At 44.6% G+C, this 14,162-nt stretch overlaps 1 protein-coding gene across 1 annotated transcript in view; it reads right to left on the bottom strand.

Annotated features, from left to right (window-relative positions):
• Window positions 1-14,162, bottom strand: part of MAOA (monoamine oxidase A) — a 69,756-nt gene that overhangs the window by 16,038 nt on the left and 39,556 nt on the right. The window contains exons 4-6 of the mRNA XM_035003353.1: window positions 6,792-6,896; window positions 5,942-6,033; window positions 875-1,016 (exon numbers count right to left, since the gene is read on the bottom strand). Coding sequence (XP_034859244.1) covers window positions 875-1,016; window positions 5,942-6,033; window positions 6,792-6,896 — 339 coding nt within the window. The remainder of the gene's footprint in view (window positions 1-874; window positions 1,017-5,941; window positions 6,034-6,791; window positions 6,897-14,162) is intronic.

The raw sequence follows: 14,162 nt of genomic DNA, 5'->3' as shown, positions 1-14,162 counted from the left end.
CTATAGGAGAAGGCAGGCAATGAGGACTATAAATATCAAACATCGGTCACGATAGCTCAGAAAGTAAAATACAGGTCAAAAGAAGCAATATGGGGGCATCTGGGTGGCTCAGAGGGTTAAGCGTCTGTCTTTGGCTCAGGTCATGATCCCAGGGTCCTGGGATCGAGCCCCACATCGGGCTCCTGGCTCAGCAGGGAGTCTGCCCCTCCCTCTCCCTCTGCCTCTCCCCCTGCTCATGCTCTCTCTCTATCTCTGTGTCTCAAATGAATAAATAAAACCTTTAAAAAAAAAAGAAGCAATGTGGAATTTCTAAGTATAAAGATACTTCAAAGGTGCAACTGTCCTGTATTTGCTAAAGCTAAGGGTCAAATGGCCAATACCTCTTGGAGCCATGAGAACAACTTAGGGTGTTTCGAAGATCACCTGAGGAGAGGAATTATTCACTTAGTGGAGAAAGACGCTACACCTTGCACTATGGGACAGACCCTGTCTGGAACAGAGATGACTTGAAGTACGATCATTTTCCCAGTTCTAGAAGTTTTTGAAAATTAGTTGATCCGTAGTACTTCAGCTCCTCCCACAGAGCTGCACTAATTTTACCTACCTCTCCCCCACCCCCCAAAAAAGGAAGGACCTAAATTCCAAAAACCTAATTAGTTCAAAACGAAACATTCTTTAGCTGTGAACACATCTCTAGGAACGAAAAAAGGAAAGGAGACCTTTTGGTTTCGGGCACGTTGGTTGAAATCATTTCAAAAATTCGTGTCTCAAATCCACTCACGGTTCCAGACATGGAAGCAGCTATTAAGATTGTGCACTGGGTGAGGGCAGAACCACAAACGGAGGTTACAGACTGAGAAGGGATACTCCGTACCTGGCCCCCGTTGGTGACCGAGAATATCCGAGTGGTGCCTCCGCACTGCTTCACGTACCACAAAAACCACAGCGCAGACACCTCATGGGGCTCAGAGGTCACGTTGATGTTTACAAAGAGCGATGCAAACTGCCTAGCGGTCCTGGTCACATAACAAAGGCGACAGTCAGGTGTAAATACATACATGCTTCACAGGACAGCACCTTTTTAAAACACAATTCAGTACAGTTCAAAAGCATCTGCACTGCTTTTAGGGGGGGGAAAAACAACAATCCTCACAGGCTCTACCTCTGAAGGAATGCACATTTTAACATCTGGTGAAAAATAACCTATTCCTTTGTTTTGAGGCAGTTATGGGTTCGCTCCAAATATATTAATTCTGGTACCGTCTAAAAGGGTCAAGATGCTGGTGAGGGATCATTAAGGATGCAGGTCTCGCTTCCTTGAACAATCGTCCTCTCTTCTCCACCTCCGCTGCTCCCACCCTGCTCCGTCCACCCACATCCCTCACCTGGGTTACAACGGTGGTGGCTCCTCCGGGTCATCCCTACCTGGTTTATGACTACAGCCCCTTTTGATCCTTTGCCACATTACAGCCAATAAAATCTTTTGACAATGCCAAACAAAACAAAACCAACAAAACCACTCTTCATAAAACCCTCATGGCATCCATGGCAAAAGGGAAAATTCTGGAATGCAGCCACTCTATCTTCCACCATCAGCCTCTCAACCAGCTCTCCGACCTCTAATTACATTGCTCTCCCGTGGCATCCTTAGAGTCCAGGCACACTGTCATATCACTGCAAAAACATGTCAAATCTCCCTATCTTGGGGCCTTCAAGAGCTGTTTCCTGTTTTCTCTACATGGAAAATAATATCCCCCACACCATCCCCCTTCATATCTCCCAGCATTCACAGTGGCTCATTCCTGGAAGATACCACCCATCACACCATCCGTCCCCTGCAGTCTCCCCCATCCACAGTGGCTCATTCCTGGAAGATACCATTCCCTTAACAACATTCACTCTTTGCATCTCCCCTAAACCTTGCTGATTCCTGCCACACCATTCCCCAACATCACTCCCCTATACTGTCTACACTCATCCACTGCACCTCATTAATGGAAGCTACCTGTCATATCATTCACTCTTCCTGTCACTTTCCACAGTCACTGTAGCTCATTCCTGGATGGTACCATCCTCTCACACCATCCACTTTTCCTGTCTCCTCCATCCACTATGGCTCATTCCTGGAAGATACCATGCCTCCATATCATCCCTATTCCTGTCTCCTATCCACCCTCACTGTAGCTCATGGCCAGAAAATACCATCCCCTAGACCATGTATCCTTCCTGTAGGTACCCCCCCTCCTTGAGTCACTGTGGTTCCTTCCTGGAAGATACCATCCTGCAACAGGCCACCCACCCCTCCTATTCCCCAACATCTACTATGGATCATTCCTGGAAGATACCATCCCACCAAACCACATATCCTTACTGTCCCCCCACCATGTACTGTGGTTCATTCCTGGAAGATACTATCCCCCCACACCGTCTACTCTGCCCCATCTATCCCCACCCATATAGCTCATTTGTGGAAGCAACCTTCCCAACACACCAACCACACCTCCTGTCTCCTCCCATTCTACTATGGCTCATCCCTGGAACATACCATCTTCCCACACCTTCCAACTTTCCTGCCTCCCCCATCCACAGTGGCTCATTCCTAGAAGATACCATCTCACCACACCATCCGCTCATCCTCTCCCTGCCACCCATTATTGTTTACTTCTGGAACACATCCCCACACACCATCCATCCTTCCTGTGTCTCCTACCCACTGAGGCTCATTTCTGGAAGATACTATGCTCCCACATGATCCACCCTTCCTGTCTCCCCCCACAGTCACTGTAGCTTATTCCTGGGTGATTTCATCTCCTCATCCTCTTCCTCTCTCCTCTCCATCCACCACGGCTCATTTCTGGTAGATACCATTCTCCCATACCACCCAGTTTTCCCATCTTCCCCATTTACTGTGGCTCATTCCTGGAAGATAGCACTGCCCACCCCCCAAACACACACACACACACACACACTTTTCCTGTCTACTTCCATGGATTATGGCTTATTCCTGGAAGGTAACATTCTCCACCACATCCATCTTTGCTGACTCCCCCCATCCATGTGGTTCATTCCTGGAAGATACCATCCACCCTCACTACCCACTCTTCCTATCTCCCCCCATCTATATGGCTCATTCCTAGAAGATACCAATCCAACCTTCATGTCTCCCCCTATAACCTATGGCTCATTCCTGGAAAATATCCCCTCAGCCACCATCAACCGTCCTGTCTCCACCCGCCTCCATACACTGTGGTTCATTCCTGGAAGATACCATCCTTTAACCTACTATCATCCTAGATGATAACTGTCACCACATCATCCAGTCTTCCGGTACCCCTCCCCCACCTCCATCACTACTATTCCTTCCTGGAAGATAAATTTCCCCTCCAGTCATCCACCCTTCCTCTCTCCCCCTACAGTGGTTCGTTCCTAGAAGATACCATCCCCTCACCCCTCAACTATTTCTACTCTTCCTATATCCCCCCATCAATTGGTGCATTCTTGGAAGATACTATCCACCACATCAACCGTCCTTTCAGTCTCCCCAGTCAACAGGCTCATTCCTGGAAGATATCATTCCCCCCAACAATATATAGCCTTCCTGTCTCTCCTACCCACTGAGGCTCATTCCTGGAAGATACCTTGCTTCCACATCATCTAGCCTTCCTGACTCCCCCCCCACCCCATAGTCACTGTAGCTCATTCCTTGATGATACCATCTTTTCATACCATCTTCTTTTCCCTATCTCCCCCAATCCACTATGGCTCATTCTTGGAAGATACCGCTCCCTCAACACCATCCATTCTTCCTGACTACCTCCATAGACAATGGCTCTTCCTGGAAGATGCCATCCCACCATCCATCCATCTTTACTGCTGTCTTCTTCCCCCTACCCACCATCCACCATGGCCTATTCCTGGAAGATACCACCCTCCCACACCATCCTCTCTTCCTCCCCCATCCACTGTGGCTCATTCCATCTGGTCACACCCCTTCCTGGAAGATACCATCACCACACACAATCTTCCTTTCATCCCCCCCTGCCCCCATCCATGTCACTCATTCCTAGAAGATTAAATCTACCCATACCATCCATCCTTCCTTTCTCCCCCCATCCATGTGGCTCATTCCTGGAAGTTACCATAGCCTCACACCATCCAGCCTTCCTATTTCCCCCATCCACTATGGTTCATTCTTGGGAGATACCATCCTCCCACACCATACTCTCTTTGCTTGTCCCCATCCATTTGGCTCCTTCCTGGAAGATACCATCACCCCACAAGATCCAGCTTTCCTATCTCCCACTCCCCCATCCAAGTGGCTCATTCCTGGAAGATACCATCCGGTCACACATTCCACTCTTCTTGTCTCCCCCATCAAATTGCTCATTCCTGGAAAATACCATTCCTACACACCATCCATTGCGCCTCATTCCTGGAACATACCATCCAGCTTTCCTGTCTCCCCCATCCACAGTGGCTCATTCCTGGAAGATATCATTCTCCCACATCATCAACAGATACCATCCCACCAAACATCCATTTTTGTCTCCCCCAGTCCACCGTGTTTCATACCTAGAAGATAGCAACCCCTCACATATTTCATTCTTACTCTCTCCCCCATCAACTGGGTCATTCTTGGAAGATACCTTCCCCCCACACCATCCAGCCTTTTTATCTATCTACTGGCATACACTGTGGCTCATTCATGGACGATACCATCTGCATACACCATCCAACTTTCATTTCTCCACCCTTCCACTGTGGCTCATTCCTTGAAGATACCATTCCCCCACACCGCTCACCCTTTCTGTCTCTCCCCATCTGCTATGGCTCACTCTTGGAACATGTCATCTCCATACTATCCATCCATCTGGTCTCCCCCCATCCACTGTGGCACATTCCTTGTAGATTTCATATTCCCACATCATCCTCCCTTCCTGTCTATCCCCAAATACTATGGCTCATTTCTGGAAGACACTTCCTTCCACACCATCCATCTTTTCCTCTCTCTCTCCCTCATCCACTTTGTGGCATTCCTGGAAGATACCTTGTCCCCCACACCATCCACCCTTTCCTATCTCCTCCCATCCTCTGTGACTCATTTTTAGTTGGTGCACTAAGTCTTTGGTTTATGTTTAAAGATGGCTGCATCCGGGAATCTCTTCCTTACCCTTAGGTCAAGATCCCTGTTACAGTCACTCTAGTAGCATTATGGAATTATGTGCATAATGTCAGTCTCTCCTGCTAGAAGAATACTAACTCCACGAGTTTAGGGGCCATGCCTAACACATTCACCACAATTCCTCACCGACGGCTACAGTGCCTTCACACAGCAGCCCCAGAAAGCTGACTAAACAACCTGTAAGTAACTCAACTCATTACACAGGTTCTCATCGAAAATACTATAAAATTTATATTTTTCATTAATATAGACTAGCTTGCTTTTGGTTCCATGTTTTTCTACATCTGTATGGAATTACTTTAATATCTTTCCAAATTGCTTCTGTAGCTGACTGCTATATAATTTGAATACACAATTACTTATTTTATTGCAAATCACAGAGCCCTTTCATTAAAAACATTCTACTTCATTCACCTCCTCTTTGTTTTTATGTTTTAGATTCATTTTATGTTCAAACTCACTCTGAAGTGTTTAAAGTTCCTTCAAAGTTGCCACTGACTGAAAGATCATTAGGTTTCCTCTTAACTTTTTTCCTATAACTTATTAAGAAAAACACTGCAGGGGGGCCTGGCTGGCTCAGTCAGTGGAGTACGCAACTCTTGATCCTGAGGTTGTGAGTTCAAGCCCCATGTTGGGTGTAGAGATTACTTAAAAAATAAAAATCTTTAAAAAAAAAGAAAGAAAAATACTACAGTTCAAGATAGGACAGAAAGGATCCAAAGGAAAGATGAAAAGTAAATTTTAAATAGTCAAGATTACTTCGTCCAGCAGATTTTATCGATGAGATCTTTCATGGTCATCTTGTCCCATTCCTCAGCATGTGGGGCCTCCCATGGTGCATCCGCTGGAATCTGCAGAGGAAGAAGGGCCCACATTCAGGTGTGATGGTTACTGCCCACTGCTCTGCCAACAGGCCTTCAGGAGAACCTCTGAATACCAGTCTCTGGGTCTGTGTTGGAATGTGTGATTGACATAGAATTCTAATATAGATAGTGGTGGGGTTGGGATGCATAGATCTCTGTATTCTATGCCTTAAAGCTGTTGCCATAATAATGATGATGATGACGATGATGCAAAAAGGGGGGGAATTACATATAAATATATATAAATTAATATGTAATTATGATGATGATCCTTATTATTGAAAGCCAACGCCCATTTTAAGTCCCCAATTTAAGTGTGAGAGAGTGATCTTATGGAGCCTGGGCCTAGGTAAAAAACCTTGGGGGGGATAAATCCCTCTTTCCTTTACTATCCAAAGTGGCATCACACATGGATAAGGCAACTATGAGTAGGATACCTGGCGAAAATATGTCACACAAATTCTCAGTGCCATAGAGTTGAAAGCCCACAGACATTACAATCAGAGAGATGTGGGTTTGACTCCTGGTTCCCTTGCTGTGTGGTGTTGGGGAAATTACCATAACCCCTCGGGCACTCATTTTCCTTGCAAGTGGAAATACTACCAACTTGGCAGAGTAGTTAGGTGTATTGGAAATGATAGGTATGAATGTCCAGAGCAATGTCCTCTGCACTATTGGAAGGATATTAAACGGTTGCTATTGTTACGTTAGTAACAGGTCATGTGTAAGCTGAACACACACTTTACCTCCTTCCCCATGTTATCCATTGTCCGCCACAAATTGTTGTAATCCAAATAGGCAATGGGATTCCATACCGGCGGAAAGGCCCCCCGAAATGGATAAGTTCTCCCCTACAACATAAAAGCAAAGGATAATACCTTAAATTAGGATGGCATTCTAAAAAACAAAACCCAGCCAACATAAGAGCCATTTGCAAGCTAAGAGTATCCTCTCCTGTTGCAAAAGCATCACCTTTGATGGGAAGTAAATACATTTTACCTATACAGGCCACAAATTTCAATTAGATTAGCAAAATTCCCTTGGTGTTGTGCTCCCTGTTTTTAACCTACTGGAAATAATAGCTGTGAACTTACTCCTACTTATATAGAGAAAATAAATAAAGGTAGCTCGTCCTAATATCTAATGCTGATACCACAATATTCTCAACCCTTGAGCTCCTAGCTAATCTCTTTGGAGGGATGCTCCCACTCAGATGAGAACAGGATGATGACATGGAAGACTGTCCTTGGACCACACAGAAGACTGGAGCAACAGAGCAGAATATCTCAGGCTGAGTTTTAGGGTTCACACAGGCTAAATAAAGAGTGGTTCGATTACCGACCATGCCTGAAGTCAAGAATCAAAATATGAGAAACAGAATAATGGGCATTTGACATTTTTTTGGTTGCCCAGCATCCATGTTCCTTTCCCAATATTATCCTGGTTCCTTTTTGGGAAACTGCCTCTCCTCCTCTGTGGATAGATGTGTAGGGAGGATGGTCCTGGGTATCATCTCCCATTATAGCAGGCAATGGGCTAGATCCTTTCTCCACCCTCTCTGGCTTCTGGTGCAGCCAGGCTGTGAGGCTGTCAGCTAAGCTTGGCCAATGACACACACTCTCTGACCCTGGAATGAGTCACCCAACAAGAGAAGAAAGCTAACTCTGGGTTCTCCTTCCCCATGGCTCCTAACTTGCCAGAGCTTGCCAGAGCTCCCTAACTTGCTAGAGCTCCCCTGATCTCTGCCTATTCCTAAATGTGGCCCTCCAGCCTCCCGTTGATTCTGTGGGCCCTTTGATATCCTTTCACTAAATCCCCTCTTGTTAGCCGGAGTTGGGCTTTCTATTGCTTTGGTAAAGAGACCTCTAACATAAAGACAGCTAATTATTTGCCACCATTGACTTCATTCCCATTGTGTGACAAGCCCTGTGCTATGAAAACACCGGGGTGAGGTAAGAGCGAATCCTTGGAAAGAGAGACCAGGTCTAGGTATTTTCTAAGGTTTTTAGTTCCCTTAAAAATAAAATATTCATAAGATGAAAATATCGTCTACTAATTCAATTTTGCATGAGATTTTTTTTTATCAAATAAAAACATACTCTCAGTATTTGCATTAAGCTTACTGTGTGTACTGCACAGTATTAAGCCCTGTGTCGAATTAAAAAAGTGGGGGAGGGGAGCTAAAGCAAAACTCCTGACCATCAAGACAGGGACACAAGACCTAACAGCATTTGCATTCATGTGCACACACGCACTCTTCAACTGAGTAACGATACATAGCAGCCATTAAGTGACAAGTAATTTTGCCTGCCACAGTAGCAAATTCAAATAACCTTGGCAGATTATGTGATCTGATTTCTTATCTGAAAAATGCCATGTTGTAATGCTGCAATACGACTCTCTGAGACTCCAAACCTTTATCATCACCACCACCACCGTGGTATCACGACCATTATTACTAACATTTATTGAGATCTCTCTCCATGCCTGGCCCTGGCTAAGCTCTTCATATGTATTATCTCGCTCCAACCCTGTAGAGGCAAGCACTATTAATATTTCCATCTTATAAATGAGGAAACTAAAGCCCAGGGATATTAGCTGGAAAATAGTAGGACGGAAATTTCCTGTTCCCAAAGCCTTTGTTCATAAACATTAAGCTTTCTGGCCTTCCTATAGGGTTGATAGAATGTGGAGATAGGTTTGTTCTAGAGACATCTTAACCTTCCCAACTGGATGAAGGAGAGTTTGGAAAGGTGAAACTAGAAATCTTCCACACCATCTTTTATGTTTCTAAGGAGTAAAAATGGAGATGAAGAAGCTCTGTTTGAGGAAACAGCATCAACCCTGGGAAATGAGGAAGCACGTCTGGAGAAAAATGGGCAGACATTTTACCCAGAATGCTATGTTAGCTACAGAGAGGAGGCCAACGGGTTAACAGCTCATGGGCAGCCTTCAGAACAGCGGGTTCTCATTACAGTTCCTCCCTTAATTGAAATCAGGGAAAATCTATATTTTCCTCTGTAAGATGTATTTATACTCAAGGAATAGTATCATACAGAACTGATCTTTGCTTTGAAAAGAAATATTTTTTTTAATAAAAACAAACATGCTCAATCATCTGGGGACATTAAGAAAAGTATCATAAGTATAATTCAACAAAATGTGTCCCACACTCCTAATAAAGTTCTTCTCAGGATGATGCCCACCAGAGTCTCATTTCACACATGGCCTAAAGACCCCATGATCTGAGCCTTGAAAAACAAAGAGGTGGCAAAAGAAGTAAAGAATCCAAGGAGAGAGAAGAGTCCAGCCCGGCAGTCTTTTTAGAAACAGGAGCCATGGGAATTCTAAAAAAAGATCATAAAGGCTGACTATAACATTAATTTTTATACTGTTGACAGAGGCACCAAGTTGATGAAGGGATTTCATTAATCAGTTTCACTCTTCATGTCTGGCTTCTCTGCTTTTATTCCATAGAACCTAAATCTGGGGCCCCTGGGTGGCGCAGTCGGTTAAGCGTCTGACTCTTGGTTTCGGCTCAGGTCGTGATCTCAGTGTTGTGGGATCGAATCCCTGTGTCGCACTCCGCTCTGCTTGAGATTCTCTCTCTCCCTCTCCCTCTGCCCCTCCCACTCATGCTCTCTCTCTCTCTCTCTCTAAAATGAATAAATATAATCTTTTTTTAAAAAAAGATTATATTTATTTATTTGACAGAGAAAGACACAGCGAGAGAGGGAATACAAGCAGGGGGAATGGGAGGCGGAGAAGAAGGCTTCCCACTGAGCAGGGAGCCCGATGCGGGGCTCGACACCAGGACCCTGGGATCATGACCTGAGCTGAAGGCAGACGCTTAACAACTGAGCCACCCAGGCACCCCTGAATAAATAAATCTTAAAAAAAAAAAAGAAAAGAAAACCTAAGTCTGCTAAAGAAATGCATATATGTGGGAACAGGCACCTACATGTCACCTCTTCCTTTCTCAGAAACCCCTGGAAGGCTTATTTCCTCCACGGCCTGCTTCTAAACTAGACAACTCAAGACAACTTTTTGTGCGTGTGAATCCCTAAAGCAGTGCGGTGGCAGGGCCTGGAGCTGTCGCCTGATGGAGTGAGAAGAGCCTGCCAAATGGACCTTCTTAAGCTTGTAAATGTGATCGTACAGTTTTCTCACAAAGGCGTCAGTACTTTCTCAATGTCTCCAAATGGCTACTGCTCTTGGAAAATAAAAGGAAAAAAATCTTGAGTAAAGGTCAAGTTCATTTTGTACCTGTACTCTGGAGCCTTCCAACCCTTCCAAAATGGCCTTTAATCTCTAAAGCACAATGTCTCTGAGTTGAAGTCCAGTAAAACATAATGTCCCTGGAACTGTGCCCCAAATACTTAAACCCCTTTGAGAAACCACATCCTCAATGTACCGATGTTCCTAATAACAGGAGACTATTGCCAGGAAGTGACAGTTTACGGCTCCTACATCATTCTTTATTGTTGGTCCTATAAAATAAACCAAGTTTAGAGGAAGCAAGTAACATTTACTGATTGGCGTGTTGGAGAGTGTTGGCTCTCTGTACTTTTAGTTAAACAAAAGGAAGTGGGTGTTATTAAAGAGCACCACAGGCCCCTGAGGAAAGCTGCCAAATATTTTTTTAATCATCTTGAAAATGAACAGATATGTTCTAGACTGGTTTAGGAACAAGTCTGCCCAACTCATATGAATTCCTTGGCATCCTTCTTGTCCCACTGTTTTGACAAGCCTATAAGAGAAATCTTTTAGTGGTTTCTTTTCTACAGTACTTAATAATGCTTTAACTGCAGAAATCATCTAAAAAGACACCCATTCAATAGGACGGCAGGACTGTGTTGTATTCATAGTTGAAAAAAAATCATTTTCTTCCTCTTTCCAAAGGCAGATTAGCCAAGCTCTCTTCAAACCTACAGCATTCTACTCTACCGAAAACAAGCCATCCTAACATGGAAACATCCATGCCATCGTACTGCGTGGCTTATTCCAAGTCTCCAACTAGTGTCCATACTTCTTTGCAAAACCCTCCCTCAGTCCATCCACTGCTTCCCCAGGGGCTGATCCTCAGCCTTTCCCCAGCCACCCACCCATTTCCCTGGGGAGCTCAGCCAACATCTGGATTTATTCTCTTTGCCCAGTGTTATGGTTTGCATTTCTCATGCCTCTGCTCCCTCTATATTGAAGAGAACTTCCAAATGGTAATGTACAACTTCTCATACAACTTTCAAGGGCTGGCAGCACATTCCTCGGTGTTTGCTCATGACCTTCATCTTATTCTCAGTCCCTCTCTCAGGACTTGGACGGCTATGAGCCAATGCAGCGGCACGTGAGCTGTGCAGTCCCATCTCGGGGAACAAGACGACCAATACGCCCAGGTACAAATGATGCATCAAGAATGAAAGGTTTCAAATGAATAGTTATGCCGCCTTTCCCAAGGGACTCTAGTTCTATACAGAAATTACACACAAAGCAATTAAAATAGCAACAATATGAGCTCTTCTGGAGGCTCTTGGGTAAGTAAAGATAATTGACAGCGCTTTTTCCTCTTTCACAAATGCCATTAACTCTGGAGAAACAGGCAGTTAGAAAAAAAGATGAAAATGTTACACTGTGAGGATGAGTGGCTGCTTTTCCAGAAAAGCTTTTTTAAGACATAATTCACATACTCGAGGGGCGCCAGGGTGGCTTGGGTCATGATCCCGGGGTCCTGGGATCGAGTCCCGCGTCAGGCTCCCTGCTCAGCGGGGAGTCTGCTTCTCCCTCCCCCTCTGCCCCCCTCAACTTGTGCTTGCTCTCTCTCTCTAGCTCAAATAAATAAATAAAATCTTTAAAAAAAATTCACATACTCGATAATCCACCCATTTAAAGTGTATAATTCAATGGGTGTTGGTATATTCACAGAGTTGTGCATCCATCACCGCATCTAATTTTAGAACATTTTTGTCACCCAAAGAAGGAACCCTTAGTCATTAAGAGTCACTCTCCATCCTTCCCCACCCCATTTTGAAGAACAGCCCAACTATTTGGCAAAGCAGCTGCACCCTTTTACATTCCGACCAGTGACGCTCCATTTCTTCACCAACACTTGTTAACCGACATTTTGATTCTAGCCAGCCTGGGGGGGCAAAGTGGTAACTCACTGTAGTTTTGACTCGCATTTCCCTAATGACTGATGATGGCCAAAATCAGGCTCTGTCACTATCTCTCTCTCTCTCTCAGATAAACAAATAAATAACCTATTAAAAAAAATTTATTTGCTTTATTCTTGTTCCTTACATCTTTGATATTATTATGCCTGGATTTCATGTCTAATTTCTCTTGGTTTTCATTGCTCCTAATTAAAATCTTGTGATCATCATAAGTGAGATGCATCACAGCGTAATAAATTTGGGCAGCTTTTGATGAATTTAGCAGGTTCACTACGTCTTTGAAGATATTCAGAGGTCCACATTATGTATATATTAGGTTTTTAACATATATGTGGGTATATACGTGTGTACTTGTATAATTTGTTTAATCCCAGCTGGTGCCTTGGCAGAGACAGAAGTAGAGTTCATGACTCCATGCTCTTGGTTTAGACTCCCCTGTCCCCTGCTCCCCGCTCCCTGTGCCTCAGTCTCCATGTCAGGAAGATGGGACCTGCAGTGCCCCTGAGCTGGATCCTCCATTGGGAGCCTATTAGGATGTGCTTTCTATGTCTGGAGGTTGTTGGCATGAGTAAATACAGCTCTGAGAGAAACATGGTCCCAAAGATCCTACCTAGCAGAAGCTGGAAATGACTTCTGCATCCTCTGGCAGACTAAAGCACTTTGTTTGTTGCCCATGGCACCTCACTATTTTCTACGCTATTAAACTGATTTATGTAAGAACTTTCCCGACTAGTTTCAACACACCGGAGAAGGGCTATGCCTCACACACGTTTATATCTCCTACACTGCCTTGTATAGACCAGGGTTCCGAGAAATGCTCGTTACATGGAGGAATAAAAGGGGTAAATACAGGGGCGCCTGGGAGGCTCAGTCGATTGTCTGCCTTTGGCTCAGGTCATGATCTCAGGGTCCTGGGATCAAGCCCCAGGTCGGGCTCCCTGCTCAACAGGGAGTCTGCTTCTCCCTCTCCCCCTGCTTGTGCTCTGTCTCACTCTTTCTCTCTCTCAAATAGATAAATAAAATCTTTAAGAAAGGGGGGGAATATAATTCTTGCATGTATAGATATCACATCTAGCTCCTCCAGGCTCCAGAAGGAGTCCAGCCTCTTTCTACACAAATGACTCCCTCTTTTCCCACCTCAGACAAGGTCTTCTAATCAATGCCAATTTAGCACTGATTTTTAATGATCAACTCCACATACACACCTTTTCTAAAATAGCCATAATCAATACTACCATCAGATTTACTAGAACTCCCTATGTGTAGGTATTGAAGGGAAGAGAAAAAGATGAAGATCTCTAAAACCATTTCCTATGTGAGCATTTCTCACTCTGCTCCTTATGGATGCTATGTAAAAATGGGTTCTGTGGTCATGAATTTGGGAAATCCTGGCTTATAGTTAAACAGCTTTTCTTTTTAATTTTTTAAAAAAAATTTTTCTGCCTATCCTCATAGGACCCCTAATTTGCTAACAGACATCTTGGCACTCAACGATAGGGATAGGACACAGAGCATCTCCACAATGTATCTGACCAAGAAACCCCCTCTTGCAAAGCACTGTTGGGATTAATGTTGCTTAGAAAATATTCCCTTAGGCATGCTCTCTTCCTCTTCTGGCCGGCACTCGCAGGGGCCCAAGGAAACACGGGAGAACAGGGGCTAGAAAGCAGAGCCCTGATAACCAGAGGATTTATTTTCCAAATGCTCCTAATGGGAATATGGTCTCATGTGGACGTCTCCTGAACAAGAATGTACGTCATCCCACAGCACTAAGTCAATAGGAAAAACAAAATGAAATCACTTGTGCATCTAGCTGAAATTGCAAGTGCTCTGTGCTGAGTCTCGAGCCTGGGACTCTGCCTCTGGGAACCGGGCCGTACAAAGAGAAAGTACGTCACAGCAGGTAGAGAGGGTCAAGGGCAAAGCAGGGCTTCTTGCCAGGCTGGCTGT

Source organism: Mirounga leonina, unplaced genomic scaffold, assembly GCF_011800145.1.
Source record: "Mirounga leonina isolate KUSES-001 unplaced genomic scaffold, KU_Mleo_1.0 Mir_101609, whole genome shotgun sequence".
Taxonomy (NCBI): domain Eukaryota; kingdom Metazoa; phylum Chordata; class Mammalia; order Carnivora; family Phocidae; genus Mirounga; species Mirounga leonina.
This window is presented reverse-complemented; position numbering and strand designations above follow the sequence as displayed.